The following is a 26,606-nucleotide window of genomic DNA, read 5'->3' as shown; positions in this document are numbered from 1 at the left end:
TCCCCTTCCTCACAGACACAAAATGAATTGGATCATACAAAAATGTAAATATGTTGGCTTTAATTCCTGCATGCTATGGAACACAATGAGGGTTTTTAAGCATCTTAGTTTTATCAAGCAAGCTCTAAAGCCTGTTAAAATCAATGTCTGGCTGGAAGGCTCTTATTAGCTTGCCCGTCTTGCCCGTAAAGTGCAATCTTTTAAACAAGGTTTTATCTTTCATTTCAGGGTTATTTATCTAGAATAATCCACTCCCAAGCCAGTGTTTGTAAGACTGTGGGTGTGGCTGGAACTCTTTAAGCAGCTCCCTCAGTAAAAAATTCTTGGGTCTACTTGAAGGTCAGATTTCAATGAGTGTTCTGCAAGTTTATTAACATTCTGCTTCCAAAACAGGCAGAAGAGTTAGAAAATGGGGCAGCCTCCTGCGGTGACAGACTTATGGAGATAAAACAAAAACAGCTGAGCCATAGTTACAGATTACCAGCTTTCTCTTTTATTGAAAAATATAGCTGTTATTTCAAAGAAAGGAAAGTGAGGAAGGTAAATATATTAATATACTGTAAAACCAGAATAAGGAGTAGGAAAGGAAAACAAGTACATACTTGGCATAACACTACAGCCACTGAATAGAAAAAAAAGAAAACATTCAACAACAGAACTTTGAGCCAGTTGTTTTTCGCAGTGCCACTCAGCAAACCACAGCTGTCAGGGCACCGAAAAACTTTTAAGCAGACTTGGGGCAAAAAGTATTTGCAAATTCCTTTTAAATGGTTTATTCTGGCCTACTTAGGAGTTTCCTACAGAGAAACACGACAAATGCCAGAAGGTTAAGACAATTACAAGAAAGTATTTCAGCGTAATTTAGTATACTTTCCCATGATTCTCTATTTACCTCTTCCAAATTTACTTGCAAATACAATGTGCTATTTAGTGTTAAAGCCACTAATATTCTTCTGGTTCTCACGCCACTACCACATAGTCACACTGCTGATAATAACAAAGATTGTTTACTGTAATTACAGATGGCACAAATTATATTTACATTACTTGATTAAAACGGCAGATAAGGAGTGTTTTTGTTTTTTAAAGTGTCCATTTCTTGGTGATGAACATGAAGGATTGCAGCTGCCCAAACAATCTACAAACCACATGTTTTACAATGGATCAATAGAAGTAAAAGATATCTTAAAATTTGGCCCATTTACAAATAATATGAAAGAGCTCTGACTCAAATCATACTGCATATCTAAACATAAGTAAAAAAGAAAATCAAACACCCTGCTAATGTTAGCCAATAAAAATGGTTAGAACATACTTGGCAATTTGCTCCAGATCGCTTTTTCAGAACTTCAGATTTCAGAACTTGTGCAACCTGTTCATGTAGACATGCTTCCAAAAACATTACAATAACCCGAGGCAGAATGGCACAGCATCCTGATTCTATGTAGACACCCCTGCATCAACGCCACAACAGGAAATTCAAAGCTCTCATTTATCAAACCAGGCAATTAGTTTTCTAACTCAAAATAATAATAAAAAGGTCAGACATTAATCATGCATACCGGAATAGAGAGTACACCTCTTTCTGCCTTATTTAGAACTGAAACTAACCTGGAGGAGCCTACAGAGTGAGCTTGCATTGTAAAAACCAACTAAAACACAAGAAAGAGAAACACCTGTCTGTTCCTGACCCTGCTGTTTCTGGAGCAGTTCCAGCTGGTTGGGGGCCAATAATCCAGCAAATTTAATGAGTAGACAGGGTTGATCTAATCATCTGTTACTACTGTGTGATTTGGGTTGAGTAGAGGAGGTGAATAGTATCACTTGTGGGGTCAGTTCAGGAAATATCTGCCACTCTCACTGCCCCAAGATATACCTGACGCCCATCTATTAAGTAGCTGTGCTCTAATAACACTTTGTACATGTTTTCACATCCTTTCTCTGCCCTTAGAGACATTCTAGAGAGAGGGCATGTGTTTTGGATAGAGCCATAACTATTCATTTTGATATAACCATTTTTCTACTTAATTAACTCCCTTTAAAACTTGTTATGCCTCTCTGCTGACCCACTAATCCTACCAACCTGTAGATGTAGAATGAGAAAATAGAAATATACATAATTGGCCACAATCACCACTTCTGTCCTGTTGTTTGAAAAAGTACAGGACACAGAACACATACAAAAGGCCTTCTTTTTGACAATTCACTTTTTTGTGTGCAAATTCACTACTAGCAGCAGGTGATTTCCGTGTAAATCGAAGTCATTGTTACTAATACAGCCCTACCATGACAGGAATAGCAGTCTGCTTGAGTCCAATAATTAAGTGCCAGGCAGCCAACTTCAATGGTAAGAAGCCAGCTCACTTTGTAGTACCATTAAGACATTTTTATTTTAAGAAATCCAACATATGAGAAAGCCCCCAAATCTAAACTTAAGACCTAGCAGTGTACATTAAGTACGATCCATCCCTTATGAAAACTAATGAGTAAATACCACAGCTTTCTGTGGATTTTAAGAATTAAGAACTTGCCAAAGAGAGACAGTGGCAAAATGATAAACTAGCAAACTTAAATACAACAGGATACTGTATACCAACTTCCCAAAATAAAGTAGAACATAACAGAAATCACCCCTTAAAGTATGATGTGGACAAAAGTAACAACTACTTTATCTATTTAGTGTCTATGCCAAGATACTGTCATTGGCAAAGTAAGGTCCATGGTCACTCCCACAAAGCTAGCTACAAAGCTATCTGAGTTTCACTTCTTCCCTCTTCCTTGTTCAGAATCCGTAGTACACATCCAACTCTGGTTTGTGATCTTGCATATCCTTCTCCACATGTCACACAACAAATGTGATATGCATGTGATTGACAGCTGGGGGTACAGTTCTCAAACCTTATGATCAACCTTTACTTTTTAAAACGAGTGTCTTAGGCTTGCAGATTTTTAGCCAGTCTTATTTAAAAATGGAAAACTCCCCAATAATAATGAGTTTGATGTTGCAAATTTCCGCACGATCAACAAAGCAGTCTGTGAGCCAGTCTGTAAACACTCTGGCATGCACTCAGCTCATATCGCCTTGCTACAGCACAGTGAATAAGGCTTAATTGGTTTTATTTATGATGTTGAACAAAGTGTGCAGAGATTAGATTGATCTACAAGAAGTTTAAAGCAGATGTGGCCCTGCCTCTAATCCTTTTCCCTTCCTTTTCCAGCTTGGTCTTCTTCATTAGTGTCCTTCAGGACTGTTCATGGCGTTGATACCAGTATAGTCTACACTCGAATCTCATCATCGTCATCATCCATGAAGGTGAAATCTCTGTCTTCCTCCCCACGTGGTGAACTGTACTTTGCACTGTCCGTGTCGCCGTCGTGGACGTGGTACCGAGGTTTCTCCTCAGTGACTGAGCCGGAGCTGGAGACAGAGCAGCTATCCAGGTCATGGTGGTTGTTCCTGGTGTGTAGCTCCAGGGTGTAGGGATCCACCATGGGCTTTTGCTGGTACATGCTGCGAGGTGGCCTTGCAGGGGCCTGCACCTCCACTTCATCATCATCTATGTGGGGAATGAGGGAGGGTGACGCACGGCCCTCGCTACCCTTGCCCTCTTCGTAGCCGAGGTCGTCCTCCTCCCAGCCCTTCTTTTCCATCACGCTCAGGATATCCCCGAGCATGGAGGGCCCCAAGTCAATGTGAAAGGACATCATAGACTCTGCGTGCTTCATTCCACCTCCCTTAGGCATGGATGGAGGCAAATCTGTAAGTTCTCCGAAATTACGCTCTTCGAACTCTGCATCCAATGTCGCCATCGCTGCCGCTCCATTTACTGGCTTGCTTTCAATCTCCGACAGCCTCTTCATCGGGCTTGAGGACACGCTCTTCGGCAGTTGGTTGCCTCTGTTAATGTCCTCATCGTTTAGGTAAGGCAGGGATATGGCGTTTTTCACATAGGTGGATGAGCCACCAGAAGGCGCCATCATATTGTAGTCATACTTGTCCCCCCGGTTTACTGACTGAGAGCGCTTGCTGCTTCTGAAGGTGCGGGACAACAGCCCTGGTTTGGGGCCTGGGGAGCTCTGCTTTGTCTCCGGCTCCCTGGGTGGTTCCCCTGATCGAGTGCTAAGAAATGAAGTGTCCCCGAAGGCATCCCCTCCCCTGCCAACGTGCATGGTGTGGCGGAAGTCCCCCAATGGAGCGCTGATCATCTCTGCGGTCAGGTCAGCCCGAGACCGCCGCTTCGACTGGTTGGAGTTGTTCACCAGCTGCTTGAGAATAGGCATGATGGCAGTCTGTTACTTATAATCCACTGAGAGAAATAAAACTAGGTTCTGTAGGAGTTCAGGAGAGTTCCTTCCAGAATGACTTGGCAATTGTATGAGATATTGTCAAAGAAAGTATAATTCCAGGTGTTTAATGTGGGCAGCCATTCTGGTCCTCCAGCTCAGGTTTCATCTTACCGTTGGATCAGCCTATGAAGAAGAATAGAGAGCATTAAAACCACATCAGTATGTTTGTCCTTGACAGGCAACGTGGAAACATGCAATTAATAACAGACAGCATTTTATTCTGCTGAACATGTAACATACCACTTTGCTTCTCTAAAGAACTATGCCTAGGCTATTCATTTCTCATCACGCACTATCACATAACATGCTCTGGCAACAAAAGTTTCCATACTTAATGCAGATCAGGACAGAGCTTTAAAATGAAGCATCACTTGAGTGGTTCCACACTAACAAAAAACTTTTATATGCAGTCTATGAGGGTATTATGTAATGGTGAGTAAAAAAAAACACTCTGGTACAAAGTTCACAGCACCTTCACCTTACTTCAAACCAGTTATAATACCCCCAGTAAAACATTTTTAGCTCTAATAGGCTGCTGTCACATTCAGTTTTTCAAGTGGCTGCAGTGTCTGCTTTTTTGTTGTGCTTTAGTTCCCATTAAGGCCCCTGACTGTTACATAACCAGCAAGACATAGGATACTGGGAGCCAGAGCAGTTCAAGCTGGCAGGAATAAAGGAATGAAAAAAAAGTTTCCTCAGCATGGATCGACTTACAGCACAGCTCAGAAAGTCCAGATCTGATACATTTTGTTCTAACCTTCCTATCATCAAGAAATAAAACGTTTCCATCACTAGGCTAGCTCTGTGTGTTTTTAGCCTTTTAGTTTTAGCCTTTGTCTCTTTAGCCTTGAAGGTGACATTTAAGCACCTGCTTCATTTTATATACGCTTGACTTTGTGATTGCCAAGTCATAGATTAACGTTTATTTTTTATGTAAGGAAAGCATGGTGCTCTTAATTTAATGCAGCCCACTTGATCGTGTGTTTGCACTGATTATCTTTGACTCAATAAGCAGATAATATGGCTCATTTCATAGACCAAACTAATGTCAAGTCACCAGTGACTCAAGCCTTGAAACATGATCTTAAAACAGAATAGAGTGGTGAAGAGGTTTAAACACCCACTTGTGTGCTAGCTACAGTCCACTAGCTCCATGTGTTACTGACATTAACAAGGGTTTCAATTGTTTTAGCCAGACAGCAATCCCATCATCATCAGTGTTTTCAAACTGGAGTTCAAGCCCACGCTCTAGGCCTGTATGCGTATCCCCACAGTGAATGAATGGGGGCTTCACTCAACAATATTCCAAAGGAACGTCACCCATGAAAACATTTGCATCTCTGACAAGAACCCATTCAACTGGAAAGGCAACTAACACTGGAGGGAACAGAGGGGGTAAAGAGGGTGATAAAAGCTAGCGCTGGTTTTTTTTTGGTTGCTCTTGCCCTCTTTAAAAAGAGAGATCATCCCCAAAGAGAACTGAACTCTATACACTGCCAAAGGTCTTATCCTCTATATTCAACAACTTCATTCAAGATTTCTTCTGTAGTTTTGGTGTTGTTAATGGCAGCGATGCACTGTCCCCACAACAAAGAAGATCAGGCACAAAAGAAGGCCTAACAAAGAGCAAATGCATTAACAATAGTACTCGAAAAGCTTATTTTCATTCTATTGTAAAAGACATTTGAGTTCAAGTTCACACCCTAAATATGTGACAACTGGAATTGGCTTACTGTTACGAAAGCTTTTTAAACAGCAACTGGATTCCAATTTTTATAAGATTATAGTGTAGAGCAAACAAATGCCCACAAAGACCTTCTGAGCTAACTCTTAGTGGTTAGAATAATGCCGTATTATCTATTATTAGCTAAACCCTTTAATATGCATGCCTTGTGCAGTAGCCAATTAGTATCTGCTGCACAAAAGGCTGCTAAATGTGTGACTGACCACTCAAGACAACTCATCAACTAATATGTTCCTCCCTGCTGCCCGTACTTTTGTATTTCTCTATGGCAACAACAGCAGAGCACTGGCTACCAAGCAAGCTTCCTGTCTCTTATCCTGCCGGAGACAGCTAGAGAGATTTTGTCCCCTACATGGAGTGATCAGCTCATTCAGATGGATGGATTAATCCTTCCTGGTGGCCACATGCAGGGCAATAAGACAATCACCCAGTGCTATAGCTGAAGGAGAATGCCTTTGATGTGCCTTGTCACTCCAAGACATTCAAACTCAGCATAACATATGTCAGTGGGTGCTCAAATATCAAAAGGTGCAAACCCAACACCTTAATTCATTCTAGGAAATGGCCCATTTAATGTCTATTGGGGCCCCTTGGTGTTTAATGAGGAATAGTTTAACCCCCCCCCCGTATTATTGTGGGCATGACAAAAGATGAATTACTGCCTGCAGGCAGTCCTGTCATATTCAGTTCTAGTCTCAGTACTTTTTAAAAGATAAATCATGAAGAATGGCAGTTATGTGCAATCTACTGTTTCAAAATAACTGTCCAGAGACCATTTTCAAAGTCTAAAAAAGTGCTTTAATGTTCTGCATATAACTTTAACTGTTCTTTCAAATAGAGAGCAAACATTTATATGCATCATTTTTCTGTTTTGGAAAGTCAATCAATACTTTCTCCAAGTCAATGGTAGGCATTTTATTTTAGTCCATTGTAAATACCATACCGGTTTTTATTGTCTAGATAATACAAAATGCTAAATACTAATCAAATCCATTCTGTTATTTTGGAAGGAAAATCTCCTCCGATGTTTAGACTATTCATTGATAGTTGAGCCTAGTTATTGAGATTCTTACCACTAGAAAGAAGAACACTATTTTTCTTTCATATTAGGACAATTTACTCAATTGTAGAGGGAACTTTCAGGAAGAGTGGAATATGATTTTTGTTTGTATGGTTTCTAATCTTCATGTGACAATCTATTATCTCAACCTTTTGGACTGAGTGGACTATTCCACTATTTTACTTTAATGTATCCTCTATTTAGTACTTTTTTGAGGCTGGTGAAGTGGATAAGTTGGAATTAATGTTCTCAATTATTTGTTGCTGAAGTTTTTTTGATTTTGTGAATAGAGAGAATAATATATGACTTGTTCAAAAATAAATGAAAGTAAAAAAGTTATTTCGCTTCAGTGCCTAGACAGAGAAAACATAGGGTCAACTTGGTGACCAGGGATTCCAGTCTGGCCTGTATGGCCCATACCACGCATAGTCTCAGTTCAGCTGGGGGAAAAATTCCATTTCAGCTCTCTTTTTACAGGCTCATGGAGCTAAACAGACAAAGTTATTACTAGGTCTATATTACTAGGACATAGCAACTAATATCCACACAAAAACACACACATGCAGCTGAACATGCTAGTGTTAGAGCACTAAATATGCCTAAGGACATAATAAGTATTATCTTGTTTGTTTTAGTTGAAAATTATTGCCTCAGCCACCGTGCCAGTCAGTGAAGAAGCCGTTATGAAACCGAGCACTCAAAGTGCCACATGACTCCCCAGCTCAAACTGAGACAAGTGGTGACAGGGCCATGAATGATTAAGGGCATCTTATGTCGCTGGCAGACTCTGATGCGTGCAGAATGACATCATAACAACCACCATGCTCATCAGTGTTCAGTCTCACTCTTGTAATCCCGTGGATCACAGGCGCCATACAGTTCTCAGCTATCCCATGCCACTTTCTCTCCTTCCACCCGATGAACAGGGAAAAGAGGCTTTGGCTGCTTATCCAATCACAGCTCGACTACTGTCAAGTTAAAGCAACAGACACACTGACTGCAATAGTTTCTGGTTTTATTTCTGACTGCGTTTATATTTTTAAAAAGAGAGTCAATCATTTATTCACAAGGTGGAAGCCTCCATGGGACCCCAACTATTGTCTGGCAATTTACTTTGATATTTATCGAATGTAAAAAGGGGAATTTAATTAAGATATGCTTTTCCTACTGGGAAAGCATATAGTAAAAAAAAAAAGGTGAGCCATGTATAGGGTTACCCAAAAATGTTACCAATACCAAAATAATCATTTCAGATGAAGTCAGTAAGTTGTACAACATACAGGGATGTTTCCATTTCCAATTCCAGCATTTCATTCGGAGAAGCAAACACTTTAGTGTTCACTGTTTGATTTAAAATACTGTATTTCTACAAAAAAAACTCCAGCTTAGTCTAGCTTTAAGTCGTCAGTTATCCATTTTTTGCATATAGGCCGTATCTGAGCAGTAAGAAAACCTCTGCTTGGACCTTGAATCTGCTCCATTGTTCAGTCCTATTGTCAGCAACATTGATATGCAAATGAATATATGCGAGCCAGCCAACACTATCTATGACATTGCTAATCAATTAATCAATGGAGCTGCATAAGAATGGAAAGTTCTTAACTCTGACAAAGAAGGTCGGCAAACTTCATTTGCAGCTACTTTGTGAGGTCTATAACCTCCAGCCCAAACATTGGATTCCCACGGGGGGAGAGGAGGCTGACAGTGTCAGTGAAATGACAACATGAACACAGGCTGTCCATCAGTAGCATCAGTGGTACACACAATGGATTAATACATTTGGTAAAGATGTAATAATATTATCTATACATTTATTTATATCTTATTTACAGTTATTATATAAGTCCCATTGTTGGTGTCTAAGAAACAAATTGTTACATATAAATATAATAAATAAACTTTAACTAGCAGAAATGCTACAAATGTGCTAAAAATTAAGGAAATAGGAGACCTCATCAACTATGTATGAATCTGATTCTGCCTCACATCATGTTGCTGTAGCCTTGGTTTGAGCTTATTAGCAAAGCCTCCATTTCACTTCACTGTGTTTTTCCAGGCGCCTCAAAGTTTCCTCCAGTCCAACATCTACTCCTTAACTCACAGCACAGATAATAGATGAAGAAATACACTCTTCATGTAGCATACAAACTCAGCCTTGCTTCGCATTATAACGTATATCAAAAGTGAATCAGAAGCTCTAAAAATGTTTGACTGATACTTAACATCTGATGTGATTATCTACAATAATGTGCCGACCTGTTACCGACGCTAACACTATGCAGTAGTACGGCATCCTTTGTTCTTCCGTACTACCTTATTACTGCCTGCTACAGAAGGAACCCGTTCTTCCTGTTTAACTTCATATCTAGTCACACAGCTCTAAGGCTAACCCTGTATGATAAATGGTAGAAATAGCTTGAACAGTCACAGTTAAAAGAATGTGAATGTTAAGAGGGTGCAAGAACATACCACCATTTCACAGCCCATTTCACACAAGTGTAACTCTATCTACAGTGAGGAAAATAAGTATTTGAACACCCTGCTATTTTGCAAGTTCTCCCACTTAGAAATCATGGAGGGGTCTGAAATTGTCATCGTAGGTGCATGTCCACTGTGAGAGACATAATCAAAAAAAAAAAATCCAGAAATCACAATGTATGATTTTTTTTAACTATTTATTTGTATGATACAGCTGCAAATAAGTATTTGAACACCTGTCTATCAGCTAGAATTCTGACCCTCAAAGACCTGTTAGTCTGCCTTTAAAATGTCCACCTCCACTCCATTTATTATCCTAAATTCGATGCACCTGTTTGAGGTCGTTAGCTGCATAAAGACACCTGTCCACCCCATACAATCAGTAAGAATCCAACTACTAACATGGCCAAGACCAAAGAGCTGTCCAAAGACACTAGAGACAAAATTGTACACCTCCACAAGGCTGGAAAGGGCTACGGGGAAATTGCCAAGCAGCTTGGTGAAAAAAGGTCCACTGTTGGAGCAATCATTAGAAAATGGAAGAAGCTAAACATGACTGTCAATCTCCCTCGGACTGGGGCTCCATGCAAGATCTCACCTCGTGGGGTCTCAATGATCCTAAGAAAGGAAAGAAATCAGCCCAGAACTACACGGGAGGACCTGGTCAATGACCTGAAAAGCGCTGGGACCACCGTTTCCAAGGTTACTGTTGGTAATACACTAAGACGTCATGGTTTGAAATCATGCATGGCACGGAAGGTTCCCCTGCTTAAACCAGCACATGGCAAGGCCCGTCTTAAGTTCGCCAATGACCATTTGGATGATCCAGAGGAGTCATGGGAGAAAGTCATGTGGTCAGATGAGACCAAAATAGAACTTTTTGGTCATAATTCCACTAACTGTGTTTGGAGGAAGAAGAATGATGAGTACCATCCCAAGAACACCATCCCTACTGTGAAGCATGGGGGTGGTAGCATCATGCTTTGGGGGTGTTTTTCTGCACATGGGACAGGGCGACTGCACTGTATTAAGGAGAGGATGACCGGGGCCATGTATTGCGAGAGTTTGGGGAACAACCTTCTTCCCTCAGTTAGAGCATTGAAGATGGGTCGAGGCTGGGTCTTCCAACATGACAATGACCCGAAGCACACAGCCAGGATAACCAAGGAGTGGCTCTGTAAGAAGCATATCAAGGTTCTGGCGTGACCTAGCCAGTCTCCAGACCTAAACCCAATAGAGAATCTTTGGAGGGAGCTCAAACTCCGTGTTTCTCAGTGACAGCCCAGAAACCTGACTGATCTAGAGAAGATCTGTGTGGGGGAGTGGGCCAAAATCCCTCCTGCAGTGTGTGCAAACCTGGTGAAAAACTACAGGAAACCTCTGTAATTGCAAACAAAGGCTACTGTACCAAATATTAACATTGATTTTCTCAGGTGTTCAAATACTTATTTGCAGCTGTATCATACAAATAAATAGTTAAAAAATCATACATTGTGATTTCTGGATTTTTTTTTTTTAGATTATGTCTCTCACAGTGGACATGCACCTATGATGACAATTTCAGACCCCTCCATGATTTCTAAGTGGGAGAACTTGCAAAATAGCAGGGTGTTCAAATACTTATTTTCCTCACTGTATATGAAGTATGATACCACAGTAAATGGATCCAACGCATGTTAAACACACCTGGAGCGCTCTGTACTTACTTACTGTAATTCAACACTCCCACAGTATGGAATTTCTGAGAAGAAACAGGAGCCATTAACAGTAAAGGTTGTTCCTCCTCATGTACTGACCTGACCTGACCAGAGACAAATTCAGATGAAAAATACTCTGGAAAAGTATGAAAAACTGGAAAAACTGAATACTTAAATACTAAAATGTCCATTTGGTTCTAATGTCCCATAAGAGTCAATGTGACCTGTTTTGTGTTGCTAGTTAATTCATAATTTAAGTTAATAAAAAATAGTGCATGTTGAGTAATTTTAGTGTTTGCATTACTTGTTCTTTAGCAGTTAAAGAGGAGAAAAAAAACATGAAATTAGAAATTTGCACAAAATAAAGTGACCTTGGAAATCCTAAATCCACTTACTAGCTTTTTCCAGCACCTAACCACAACTCACAGTCCTCCTCACCGGAGTATATCATCATTTATCAATTATTTATAGAATGCTTTATGAAATACCGCTGAGGAAGATGCAAGTTGTGATTGAAAGCTCGAGACAATGTCTCGAGTTAAGATTTTTTTTTCTCAAATTTATAAAAAAGCCTTTATGCTTTATGTGGCAGAAATGCATTAAACATGCTTATTAGACATTAAGGATGAGCAGAATGGTTCTGGTGAGAAAGCCTGAATGTAAACAAAACGTTATTTGAATGAAACGAAAACTCCTGAGGTGCCGTCCTGCACCTATATTTCATATGTACGGTGGAGAGATAGTCTCTTCACTCAGAGAACCTGTTTCATTGCAGCAGTAAACAAGAAAGTAGCTACTCTAGTATCGATTTATGGCCATTTTAAGACGAGGGGAGAACATTTCTCTTTGTTTAATATCATTAAAAGTAAAGTTAGACTTTCGCGTTGGGGGGGGCGGTCACGGAAGGCTGGATGCTCATGTGGATGCACCGACAGTTTTGTTGTCATTACTTAGAATTCCTCATGGGGATGGTAGAAACTATGCACTATAGCTTTAAAGTAACTTGGGGCCCCTTTCAGGAAGGAGGTTTAAGTAACTCTGAGTCCAACCCTGAACTCTGAGTTGATTTACCCTGAGATCCAGAACAGCTGATTTGAGTTGGTTCCATTAAGTAGGTTGACTCAGAGTTAAGCGTGTGCACCACCACTATAAAAAGGCAGCATGAATGGAGCCATGATACAACGATTCACCATGGTAACAACCACAAACAAGCTGGTCATCGGAAATACTCATGTGCACATACAGTGAGTTTGAACATGTATTTCGTTAAAAAAAGCAACACAACGGCTGCTGCAAAAGAGAGAGAATTTGCGTGGGAGAAAATTGGTGCTAGAGTAAATGCGGAAGTTCCAATATAGTGTATTAATATCATATTTAATCGTAAGTATAATTAGGCCTGTCGCAATAGTCAATAAATCAATTAATCAATTAATCACACGATAAAAAAAAAAAATCAGATTTTTTCATTGTGCTTTCTTTTGAAAATTCTGGCTGCCAGAAATCGCCACTTACTAGCTAATTAATTAGCCTGAGGTAAACGATAGCTATCAGTAAACAGAAGTGACGTGGTGGCTGGCGTCTGGTGTGTGCGCCAGTTTTTGTGTGTGCGCCAGTGTATGTGTGTGTGTGTGTGTGGGTGTCGGCCCGTCCCCGCAAAGCTCCGACCTGCAGACAGCAGAGGAGCAGAAGAAAGTAGCTGCACCTTCGCCAAAATGAAGACTGAAAAACAGAACTATTGATACAAACATTTACTCGCCATGTGGCAGATAGCCACATAGATATGGATATAATTTATTAATTATATATTATTTAAATTTAATATTTAATGTTTAATAAATAATTGTTAAATGTAGTACAGAGTCTGTAGTCTATCACACAAACAAACACTCGACGAATGCTGCAAACATTTGACAGCCAGTACGAATTACCTGTGAGAACATACGTGTCACAAACGGCAATTCCACAACTGTACAACAGCATGAAAGACGACATACTAAAAGAGATCAAAGACATATTGTGGATATTTAAAATGTCTTCCAGTTCCAGTTTTAAATATTCTTTAGAAATAAAAGTTTAATGATCTTTGAAAAGGTGTACCTTCATTATTATGCCATTATCATTATATTAGATGAAAATGGTCTCAGAATGACAATATTATCGTTTATCGCAATAATTTCTGGGACAATTTATCGTCCAGCAAAATTTGTTATCGTGACAGGCCTAAGTATAATATTACTGGTGAAATGGTATTGAACCTATAATGTATTTCATTTCGGTGCAATCCTGCGAGCGAAAAAATACTAGCCTACTAATCCCATTCTGAGGCTGCAGCACCATCATTAACATAATTATAATTCATAATCTTTTATTTCAAATGGTTTACATCATTCACCTGCAATACTGTGGAACTCCTTTTTAATGGCTCTTACTGGTTTGTGTCCAGGGAACACTACAAAAACGTTTAAAACACGTTTCAGAGCAAGTCACACTCTTCTGACGGCGCTACAGTGGCTTTACTAAAATGCTCCGCATCACCAATGTTGTAAAGAAAACTGCCGTTTGGAAAAAAAAACGTAATGCGACACAAATAATCTGCTGGGATGTAAGAGCATGTCCACGATGGGTGACGTTAGTGATATGAGGACGGATAAGGTTATGTAGGCTACATAACTGATAGACTGGGAAGAAAAACAATACCGCTCAAATAGGTAGGCTAGCATCTAGAAATGAAAATGCATCTATCAATATCATCTCCCGACGTGTTTAACTCCCAGCAGTTATACAGCTTCTTCATCAACAGGATCGTCAACAAAAGGAAATGCCATGTTTTGAGAAAAAAAAAAGTTTTATAGTCTGTCTAACACGGTTAATAAACCAACCCTGTTTTTTTATTAAATGCAGATAACAAACTGCGCTAAAATGCGCCTGATACAGACTGAATGAATGAATGAATGAGGAAATGAAAGTGCTGTGTCAGAGTGAGGAGACTGAGAGGAAACTCTTCAAGAAACTCGAGGTTTCTTGAAGAAAACCTGTTTCCGACCAGGTTAGGTTCACAGACTCAGTTACCATAGTAACTGACTGAGGTTAAGTTACCTCTCTTTCTGAAACGGGCGGGAGTTACCACTCTCTCTCAGGTTTGATTAACCTCCCTTTCTGAGGTTCCCTCATTTCAGGGTTAACAAACTCAGAGTTTTCACTGAACCTGCTTTCAGAAACGGGCCTCAGAAACATGTTGGACTTGAGGTCAGAGGTGAAGTGTTCTCATCACCCTGAAATGTTGATGGTAAATTTTTTTTTTGCAGAAGACAAAAAAAGACTAATCTTGTTCATGTAAAAAAAAAAAAGCTGGCCAGGGGAAATGTACCTACATCAGCCAGACAGTTGCCCAAGTACCAGGCCTAAATGCCCTCTGTGTGTGTTTGTAAACTGTAGCGCGTCAGCCTCCAGGGCCCCAATGCTGCACCGGCAGAAACAAAACCACGGGAGGATTAAGGGCAGCGTGTTTGACGTGAGCAAATAAAACCAGCATGCCTGAGCCGGTCCTCTGCTCTGTGTGACAGGAGCTCAGGACAGCAAACTCTAGACCTCCGTCCACCCAAAAGAACACAAACAAACCGACCTCCTGCTGCCCCACCAGCCAGCCCTATTCTGTCTGACTCCAAAATCCATCTTCTATCGCTTATGGTGTGTTGCACAAGCTCCTGTTATGACCCTGGCACACCCGGTAACACACTCATCACGTGACTAGGGCGATCTTTTTTTAATCTTTTCAAATCCTCATATTCAGAAGCAGAGGACAGGCTTCCAAATGATTTCTCTCTGTTTCCAGTCAAGCTGGCCTTTTATCAAGCTGTTACTCTTGCACAGTTGGACAAAGTGTTTGGTCAGATACTGGGTGGGCTGCCATGCTGTGCTCCAGCCAGAGAGGAAAAAGAAGAAGAACCTTGGCTAAAAACCAAACAGATAGATATGAAAATGTTTCTTGATTATATAATAAGCCATTGCCCGAAACAAAATCAACTGAGAGTTTGTTTTGGGAAAAAATGCCCCTCCTCTCCATGTATGAATAATATCCTGAATAAAACTGTGGAGGGCCACAACCTTAACCATGTAAAGCAACAATACTGCAGGGATTAAAAAATAAAGGAAAGGCACAGATGGAGGCACTGAAGAGAAACATAGTCTCAAAGGGGTGGTGGAGGGTGTCACTATTGGATTCACTCAGTCATGCCAGCACAGTGACAGCACAGTGACAGACGTTCTTTCTCCGTGTCCCGAATGAAATGTACCCAAAATCTCATTATGCCTACAGTGGAGGGATTGTACGTACTGTGTGTGTGTGCATGTGAAAGTACATGTCTAATTAATCCCTAAAATCCGCCCCATCAGTCTCTGACAAATAGACAGCATTCATGCCTGGTACCAGAGTACAGGATCTTAGCCAAGTGGTTGAATTAACCGCCCAATAGCTGCTGGACGACAAAACAAAGCAGAATTTCTAAAGAGGATTGTGCTAAAAAGACAGAGAGGGAAAACAAAATGCTCTGTTACAGCAGGGATGTTGAAGTCACATTTGGCTTGCACTATAGTTAATAAGTTCAAATAGTTTACTGGCAATATTGGCTGCTATTTTTCCAAAGGACGGTCAAAGGCAAATTGCTTAGAATGAGACCATTGGGAAATAAAATATGCCAAATCACCAAAAAGCCCCCCCCCCCCACACACACACACACACACACACACACACACACATCCAAACGTTGGTGAAATCAGCAGGAGGCTTCTCAGTGTGACTGGAAGATAAGTGACCGTTTTCTGCACTGTGTCAACTTCTTAACGGCTCCTGGCCTTTTATTTTTATATGCAGCCCCCCCCACTGAAGTCAAACACACAAACCAGTTATAAAGGCCTCAGGCACCAAGCCCTGACTGACAAGATGAGTTAATAAACCCCCATCGTGTTAACTTTAATGACACCAATGGCAAACAACAAAACACTTGCTGACAAAAGAGAACACGTGGGCCCACAAACATGGCCACTTCAACCTGATAATAGCAATTCACAACAGCAGTTGACAAGCTGAAAAACCCCAGAACAGGACAGAGACGGGAACTCATGCTCTTGTACACATTGTTAACGTAATATCACCCTTGCTTGATTTACCTCCATCCACTGTGATTTGGTTAGTGCTGAGTGTGAGGAGGCCATACTTGCTCTGTGTGTGTGTGTGTGTGTGTGTGTGTGTGTGTGTGTGTGTGTGTGTGTGTGTGTGTCTCTCTCCTTCTCTCTCTCTTCGGGAGTGTCCAGCTAAGCACACAAGGACTGATTACATTTCAGCAGCTCGGCTCACTGAGACAGATTTGATCTGTGTGCATGCTATAATCTAATATGGACTAAATATGTGCACGGCAGCTAAATTCATGTCACTGAAGCCAAATAAGCTGTAAGAGTAATGACACAATTAGTCAATTAATTAATTAATTAATTAATCATTTTGATAATCAAGTACGATTGAAAAAATATCAAACATTCTCTGTTTTCAGGTTGTTAAATGTAAGAAATTGAATTCACGTGAATAACCACAACTTAACATCACATAACATGGCTGCTTTGAAACCTGTAGATCTGTTGGCCAGATGATAATAGGGCCAAATTCTGAGAGCTGTTGGAAATCATCACCTGAACATGTCAGGAAAGTCTTTGAGCTATCGTTGGTGTCATCTTACCGCAATCCATCTTTTTCTTTTATTTGGTTTTCTTAAAGATAGCTTTCACATCTGGCACATCTGGCATGCTACTTTGATTTGGCAATCAAGCAACAACTTGGTTTTCCTGGAAACATGTGTCTGCAAGCATACAGTTTTCATTAGTGAAGCACATACAGATGGCCTGTTGTAGCTGTGTTTACATGCATAGGAAATGTGTGTGTGTGCGTGTGCGTGTGTGTTGAACACTAAGTTTAAAGTCCATCAAAGGACCCCGCTCGAACTGAAATCAAAAACAAACCAACACACACACCCACACCAAATAGCAGACAACATGTCTCTGTAACTGAGGAACCAGCTATGTCACACAAAGTACAATAGAGGAGAAAGAAAACAAAAAACAAAGCAGTAGTACAGAGGAAGACGAGAACCAAACCCTTTTGGCACACCCAAACCACACGCATGTACCAATAAAAGGAAAGGTGACCCAAATGAATGACACCCACTATTGACGGTGATTCACAAATTATTTAATACAAAGAGACAAAAGGCCTTTGGCGCTTATCTATCCAGGTATTGTAACCTTCTACCACAGTCCATTCACAACACTGGACTGCTGACCTAAAATGTCCTGGCAGGAAGAGGTTATGAGTCTTTATTAATAAGGAAACCAGCAATTCTCACGGAATCATCAGACAACCATGACAACAGCCCACAATAGTTCACGTAAATGTTCCCATTTCCTGAATTAGTTTCCCATCATGAATTTGTCAGCCAGTGACCGCAGTTACATCAACAGCCATCCTTTGTCTTTTCAGTACGCCTGAGAGAGAAACCACCTGTTTATATTTCCATACAGAGCTGAAAACAATGAGGGCTCACTGGACTGTAAACAGGCTAAAGCCTGGACCACAATGGCCAGTTGCACAGTCATGTGTGTTTTCAATATATGACCGGCCAGTCATAGTCAAGACAACATATTGCATCAACCATGGCCCTGCTGCTAAAAGCAATATTGTGCCGGCAGAGGCGGGAAACCTAATGCAATCATACGTGGTTAATGTTTAACTGAGTGTTCATAGAAGCAAGCATTAGTGCTGCTACAGACGACAGAGCTGATGGAGTAGTAACTGCAGTTGGATGTTGGATTTTAAAAGAAATGTACAACAACGAAAGGCAGGTCAACTGAGTTTCTTATCAGACACAGTTCAGCGGATAAACCTGTTATAATCAACTGCTGGGTTATTATCAATTTTAACCAGTATGTGCAACCAAATATTTTCTAATGAATTGAATGGCATGGGGAAATTGTATGCTGCTCATGAGGTTCATGCTCAGTTTCAAGGTTTTAAAAGATAGCACCTTGTCATGTTAAAGGAAAATGATGTTATTTGTCAACCTGGGTTATATTTTTGTCCATTATTTTACCATTATGGTAAAGATCACATTTTATTAGATGGGGTCTTTAAGAACTACTATGTTAATAACAACTTCAATCAGGGCAAAGAGTTCAAGATTCCTACAACTTTCCAAAAAAAAAAAAACTTCATTTAACAGAAACACTTTTCTCGGAATGACTAAAGTAAACACAGAAAGTACTAGACTCTTTAAAGCAGCCATATTATGCTCATTTTCAGGTTCATAATTGTATTTTAAGGTTGTACCAGAATAGGTTTACATGGTTTAATTTTCAAAAAACACCATATTTTTGTTGTACTGCAGTGCTCTCTCTCACTGCTGCAGATCCTCTTTTCAGCTGGTCTCTGTTTTAGCTACAGAGTGAGACCTCTTTTCTTCTTCTTCTTCTGTACTATCTTTGATTGCACTTGCACATGTGCAGTAGCTCAGATGTAGATCATGTCAGCTAGCTAGCTCCATAGACAGTAAAAGAAAGGCTGTTTCTACAACTTCGGTCAGTTACAAGGCAGGATTAGCTGGGAGACTTCTAAATGAGGGCGCACATGTAAGTAGTTCTTTTGTAGATTATGGTGAACTTGTGAACTTGTGTGTGTTGTAGCAGTGCTTTGCTATTGAGAACGAGGTAGCATGCTAGCGTTAGCATTAGCGTTAGCATGCTAACGCTACGAGCTAATGGTTGCGGTTAGCCTGCTCGTTTCGGCTTGCGACGTCACAAGCCGTCCCGATTTTGAACAGCTCACCCAGAGACTGAAGGCAGGACACATTCAGTAACCGTATCTCACTCTAAACAGCATGGATGGATTTTTTTCAAAGTTTGTATGTGTGTGGAAGCACCAGAGACACAACATAACACCCCAAATCCCAGAAAAAGTGATTTTTTCATAATATGGGCACTTTAAAAAGCTGTAGGAGGCTTGTGATCCTTCTGAACCATTTAAAGTTTTTCTTTCTAAAGTCTGGGTTACCTAAATCTCTACAATGGAGGTGGTGAGGAGGCTACATTATTAGGACCAACAAAGAAATGTGCACAAATGGATAAATAAGATCCAGGTTATAATTTCCTTTAAATCAGAGCCACTGTTGTTAGCACCCACAAGTCAAAATCGAAACAAAGCAATGACACATATTCCAAAATATGTTTGTAATAAGATAGGATTCCTGAGGATGTGAGTTGGACAGGTGTGCCAGCTGATGATGTTGTTCTGTGGCGTTGTCACATAAAACAAAAACCACAGAGGAAACTTGTGCAATGTGGGAACAACCCACCAGGCTGGCTAGTTAGCTTCACTGGCCTTTATCTCAGACATGATAATTAACCAAACTGGTTTTGTGCTTTAAACAATGCAGTTCAAAGACATCCAAACAATGACAGGTGCTGGAGTACATTTCAGTGCTACAGGTGAGTGACGACGATGTGCTATAAACATAAAGAAAATATTTGAATTATGTTATTTTAAAGCATGGGATTAGAAGTTGGGGCGTCAAACTGTCATTGGTGTTTTCAAGAATGGAGTGAGGTGACTTTAATGTGGAGTGTACGCCACACAGGTAATAATTCTTGTTGAACTGGTTATTTTCCTTTACAATGGTTATGTTACACTGACAGTAACCAAAACAGGCAAAGATCTGAGCGATTGAGTGACTGGTGCATGGTTGTTTTGCGCAAAAGAAAAAGAGAAAGTGGCCCCTTTTCTTGGGAACAGCCGTGATATATTGTTGTTAAATGGGATGGTAAAGGGCATGTGGTGTCACTAAGGTTTCTCTCTGAGTAACAGGGACAGCCTTGTGCTGAATATTGAATGTTGATGCATTTTCTGGGTGTGTGGCACAAAACCCCTGAGGCACGGTTTTGACCTCTTTAACTATTTAACATACAAATTGTGTAGTTCCATAAAAATTTCAAAATATCATTTGAAATACATCTACACAAAATAAAATAGAACATGACTTTCTAGAGAACAATAGTCTACTTAAAGTGTAACTCTCGCCAAAATGCAAACTAGGGTCTTTTTGTGAATGTACCCGAGTCAAACTTTCGTTTAAAAGCATATTTAGGACGGCAACGCCACTTTTAAGATTTACCGTATTCTCGTTTTCGGTCAAATGGCCTTTTGAATGGGAGTGCTAGGGGCACTACTATGATAGCATCAAAATCACTATTTTTTAAACACTAAGAAGGCTCGACACAACATAAAACTTTGCTCGAAGTATCACCAGGGGCTCTACACATGAACTCCAGCGTTGAGAACATTGTTTGTGTACACAGAGTTTACTAAAAAGAAAGGTTTTGAGCAACTCACTGTAGCTGTTGTTGTTTACACTCTCCGCCATCTTGTCAGTCAAAAAGTGTCGATCTCCGAATGCGAATGAACAGACTCCATTAGGAGGAAATGTCATTCTTATATGAGGCTCCTTTTTCAACTACAAGGTCAATATTGTGTTTCACTAACGACAAAACAACAAATTATCCGTGCATTTATATGGAACTAAGCTTTTGGAGCTTTCCATCTTTACTCTCCTCCCTCGACTATTTTTGACTGGCTCGATAGACGGCGACCGGAAAACCAACAGCTACAGTGAGTTGTTAAAACCTTTTTTAATAAACTCTGTGTACACAAACAATGTTCTCAATGCTGGAGTTCATGTGTAGAGCCCCTGGTGATACTTCGAGCAAAGTTTCATGTTGTGTCGAGCCTTCTTAGTGTTTTAAAAATAGTGATTTTGATGCTATCATAGTAGTGCCCCTAGGACTCCCATTCAAAAGGCCATTTGACCGAAAACGAGAATACAGTCAATCTTAAAAGTGGCGTTTCTGTCCTAATTATGCTTTTAAACAAAAGTTTGACCCGGGTACATTCACAAAAATACTCTAGGGTGCATTTTGGCGAGAGCTATGCTTTAAGGCTTTGGTAGACTAAATCAGTTCCCTATCAAGGATTATTAACTTTGTGGAATAATCTGCCGCTTTCCCTCAAAAGTGTAAATACCAGAGGGGCTTTTAGACACAAGGTTAAGGCTTTTTTTATGGAATAGAGTAGCCAATATTGTTTAGTTAGAGTAGACTGATTATTTTATGTGATTTATGATTCTCTGATTTTGGAATGCTTTTAAATCTTGTATGACCTATATTATATGTTGTTGTCTTTGACCTGAAATAGGTCTTTGTGTTGTGTTGCATGTTTTAACACTAAGGACCATGTTGGAAATAAGTGTTTACACTTTAACATGCTATCCTTTGGATTATGTTGTGTGTCAAATCCAAAATAAATCAAATCAAATCAAAAAAAGGAGTCACAAGACAAATCTGTGGGGTCGGAAGCAGATTAACAGGATAGGACAGCTAAAGGGCAAAAACATATTTCTGCTGGACCAGTTTATATTTGTTTTTTTAGGTTTTTCTTAAAAAAAAAAAAACATTTGGTGAATTACTGGATAATTTCACCTCTAAAAATGTTTTCAAATGAAACAGAAAAAGAAGTCACTCTTTGGTTGACCTGGTCATGAAGCTTATAGACATACAACTGGAAACAAAGGGTTTGACCACAAGCCACAAAGGTTGTAAACCAAAGAACTAAATTATAACTAAAAAGCTTATTTTTTTCACAGGGAACCTCTGTCTTACGAGAATGATCTGGTTAATGTGTTTCTCTTGACTAAAGTTCAAAGTCAATTATATTCTGCGAAACGCCTGAAGACTTTGCATTACATTGGATTCTGCTCCCATATTAAGTCTTTTCAAAGATTAACCCTCAGCATGATTTCTCTTCAAAGTTCAAAGACCTCGCTGCTTTCTTTGCAGGCCGGGTGAATCCTGTAATTGTCTGAGACAAAACAACTCCCCTCGGGGAGTTCAACATAAGCCTCAATGCTTTCCAGTATCAACAGCTGAAAAAATGACACATCCGTCACCCCTGAAGTGATTAATACTTCACAGAAACTGAGAGGCCTCCACAGCTTCAGAGGTATGGAGTGCATTACTGAAACTCTTCCAATAATGTAATCATATTTCAACAAGTGATATTTTCTACATATACATACAGCTGCCATTTTGAATTTGACTCAGAGTTTATCTATTTATAGTGACAACTTAAACGTGCTCTCAGCAAAATGTCCATCTTTGTGCTGTTTATAAAGACGCAGTAAATGATTCTTAAAAGAGTTATTTCCCTCTCCTGAACTCTAGGACTTTTTGTGCAGCCCATGTTATTGCAACGGAGCCATGCAGAAGACCAAATGTCAAGACATTCTCCCATCATTCCCTGTTGGCCTCCTATGGAGCATGAGATATAGGCGGGTGGATTACCAAGGCCGCAACCAATTTACATAGCCATTTCCTGAGGCATGGGAAGCAACAAGAACATGCAATATACTGTAGGTTATAACATCTGACTCCGTTTAACTAATTTTCATTTCTTTTCTCATATAAAGAAAAGCAAAACATTTATACACCATACATTAAACCTACACGTAATATTGAATCCAGACAAATAAAACTTCTCAGTGTTGATTCACTTTTTACTAATTAGGTACCCTCCACTTTAACAAACTGCTTGTGAAACTGCCTGAAGTTAGTGTTTTCTGGAGTGCAAACGAGTCTAACTGCCTCTACCCAACCCCCACCCCTGCACTCCCTCTTTCAAGTATAAAACTGTAATGACCTCAGCACAGTCAGAGTTGGGCAGGTAGCCAGTTTCCTCACTACGCAGCAGCAGTATCCTCCAGAGCTAACTGAAATAGCCTCCATTGCAGGAAAAGCACAGTCAGTCTGAGATGACACACACACTCCCCTCCCCTCTGACTCTGCAGCGCACACAACAGATCTTGATGGAGCGATATCTGCCTGGCAGCTGTGGAGAAGTCATACCAGGAGCTGAAAGGCCTGGAGTGTGTGTGATAATGCAACATTTTAGTCACTGGAAAAGACACAGAAAAGCAAGAGGACACTTGGAAAAGTGGTGCTGCTGGCGTGATGGTGATCAGGCAGAGTCTGACCTTGGCCTAAATCTCTCCAGTTTCCTCATTTCTCTTTTATCACAGAGCTACCAGTACAGTGTTGGGTAAATGATTCATCAAGCAAAGTGACAAATACGGACTGACCTCAGGGCCGTTAGGGTGTGGTTGTGTGTTTGTGTACGCGAGTGTAGGAGGGGGTCAGAGGGCAACAGTCGTACAAAAACGACACCAAAGCCAAGCCCATTAGTCGATATGTCCTCCTGCTTTTGTCCAGACTGGCGGTTTAACAAGAACGAAGGGTTGATTACTGACGAGGAGCAAGGAATAATTAAAGTGAAAGTTATAAAACGGATCTGCAGACTTTATGGTCAGTGTAGTTAAAGTCGAGCGCACACTATACGGCTTGATTAGAGCATGATGAACGAGGCTGGGCAGGTATACAGCCACGGTGGCAATTCTAGAGTAAATTACCCAGTTCATTGGGCTTGATGACCATGAGAGGCAAGTGCCAGGTCTGTAAACACAAACAGGAACAACTCACTAATGATGCAGGAAAGTGGACAAATTTGGGAGTGAGAGATGAGGTGAAAGTAGCTGGGCAGTTTGTTGAGCTCTTAGTAGATTCCCAGAGAGTAGCACAGTATTAATGTTACGTAACTCTCAGTGAAGAATACTGATGTTTTAAGTCCATCTGCCAACTCTAATTTAAACCACATCCTGTAGCTGGAAATAGTTATTTGGGACCCTTTCAGACTCAGCAACATAATTCCCACTATTAGGCATCTACAAATTCAATAATGAAGTTGTTAGTGATTCTATTAGTATTGTAATTTGTGTGTTCAGAGGTCTGTGGACCCTTGGGGACTCCTAATGGGGATCCCAACTGTGTAATAGTTTTCTAGTAATAGTAAAAATAGGAGGAATAAAAACTCCTTTCATCAGCTTATTTGTTATTATTGTGGTGTTGGCCTTGCCTCTAAAACAGATAGTTATGTAATTTCATAAGCAATTATACAAAGCAGGATTTCTTGCAAAATGGGTGCCTCTGTGTCAAATCTAACGCTTTTATATTAGGAGATCCCATGACATAAAAAAGTTTGAGGAGCTAAACTGAATGCATGGTTAAAAACTATTTTCCCTAAAAGTAGCAACGTTTCTCCAGTGACAGATTAAAAAGATGCAGATCCAGATGAAGCAAGCCAAGAATACCTGCGTATTCTGAAACAAACAAGTATATTGTAGAGCACTTTTTGACCCAAGAAAATAAACTCAAGGGGCGACTTTCATAATGTTATGGTTTGCTTTTTACTTTCCAGTCTTTACCAGGCGGATGGAGGACACAGAGGACGCCAGAGGGCTCATTGTCCATATGGGACAGCCAGGCTCGATGGGACAGGCTCTATCTAAGGGACTGCAAGGCGCTGATTGATCAAAGGCAGGTTTCACATTCAAATGAGATGCAGATTTCACACCGTTGGCTTTACTTCAACCTACGTCCGTAATTTACCCCAAAGAATAATCTGAATATTATATTGAGCCATACTGACTACAGCCGAATGATTACTAAAAGTCGTAATTTGCATAACTACCCGATATAAGCGTAATACAACACAGCTAGGTCACTAAACCCTTAAACAATAACATGAAGAAAGGTTACCTTTCTTTACGGTCCGAGCAATGGCGAAGTTTAGTATATTCCACTGGGCTTTCCGTAAACTCAGGAAAGCTGGAAGAGAAGCTTCCTTGTCACTGCAAAGTCAGTTTAGTTTCCTAGGCAGGAGAAGCAGGAGAGTTGCGACAGGACAGTTCCCTTGTTGGAGCTCGAATGTCCGTTTTAGTTTGCATGTGTGTGGCGCACAAAGCGCCCCCGCCCCTCCTCCTCCTCCTCTCATGTGCCGGAGAGCACCACCTCTTGCTGCGGTTTAAAGGGACAGAAGCCCATTCATCCACAACACATAACAATAGACGGAACTTCAACTTGGTGGGGCTCCCAAGCCAGCAGTAATAGTTAGACTTTTTTGCAAAATGCGCATTTTCACTTTCTTGCCGATTAGTAACTTTAGCTAGTAAGCTAGCTAGCTAGATAACAAGATTGATACCCCTTACTGTAGCTAGCTCAGCTTAGTTTAAAAATTGGAAACAGGGAAACCGCTCACCAGGCTCTGTCCAAATGACACAAAATCTGTCTACCAGCACCTGAAAACTCACATATTAACACATTATCCTAGCTCCTGTTGCAGTTGCCAGGCAACCAGCCAGCCGATACTCCTAGCATACTTTTTATGACATACTGTGCAAAGACTATTTTCTTGACTTTGTCATGACATGTATGATTTTTGTATGACATAATGCTATGACTTTTTATGGCATACTTTACTAGGACCTTTTTTTTCGACACACTATGCTATGACTTTTTCATTACCTTTTTCAACATACTGTACTATGACTTTTTATGACCTTTTTCGACATACTATACTTTGACTTTTTTATGACTTTTTTCGACATACTATGTTATAACTTTTTATGACCTTTTTAGACATACTATACTATGACTTTTATAAAACATTTCGACATACTATACTGTGAATTTTATAATAAAATCGACATACTACAATATACTATGATCTTTTTCAACATACTATAATCTCACTTTCCTTTGTCTTTTTTCGACATAATATACTGACTTTTTGCGACATACTACTTTTTTTGACATACTATACCATGACTTTTATTACTTTTTTGACATACTATGCCTTTTATAAAAAAGTTCAGCATACTTTACTATGACCTTTTTTTGACACAATGACTTGTTTATTACCTTTTTCAGACATACTATGTTATGACTTTTTTATGACCTTTTTTCAACATACCATACTATGACTTTTTATCAACATACTATATTATAACTTCATGACATACAATACTATGACTTCTCTGACTTTTTCAACATACTATACTATGACTTGTTTATGATTTTTGTCAACATACTATACTTTGACATTTTTATGACTTTTATCAACATAATATACTATGACTTCATGACATACAATACTATATTTTTCGACATACTATACTATGATTTTTTTTAGGGCTGTCAATCGATTAAAAAAATTAATCTAATTAATTACATACTCTGTAATTAATTAATCAAAATTAATCGCATACATAATTAACAGTGCCTGAACCGATACTTTTTAAGA

The 26,606-nt window shown here is 39.9% G+C and overlaps 1 protein-coding gene across 1 annotated transcript; it reads right to left on the bottom strand.

Annotated features, from left to right (window-relative positions):
• Positions 1-873: 873 nt before the first annotated feature.
• Positions 874-25,304, bottom strand: cdc42ep4b (CDC42 effector protein (Rho GTPase binding) 4b). Its single transcript, XM_031315073.2, has 2 exons — positions 25,064-25,304; positions 874-4,470 (listed from the first exon to the last, which is right to left on the bottom strand). The coding sequence occupies exon 2, from the start codon at positions 4,279-4,281 to the stop codon at positions 3,277-3,279; it is 1,005 nt and encodes a 334-aa protein (XP_031170933.1). The 5' UTR covers positions 4,282-4,470; positions 25,064-25,304; the 3' UTR covers positions 874-3,276.
• Positions 25,305-26,606: the final 1,302 nt, after the last annotated feature.

This window comes from Sander lucioperca, chromosome 22, assembly GCF_008315115.2.
Source record: "Sander lucioperca isolate FBNREF2018 chromosome 22, SLUC_FBN_1.2, whole genome shotgun sequence".
NCBI classification, from domain to species: Eukaryota; Metazoa; Chordata; class Actinopteri; order Perciformes; family Percidae; genus Sander; species Sander lucioperca.
This window is presented reverse-complemented; position numbering and strand designations above follow the sequence as displayed.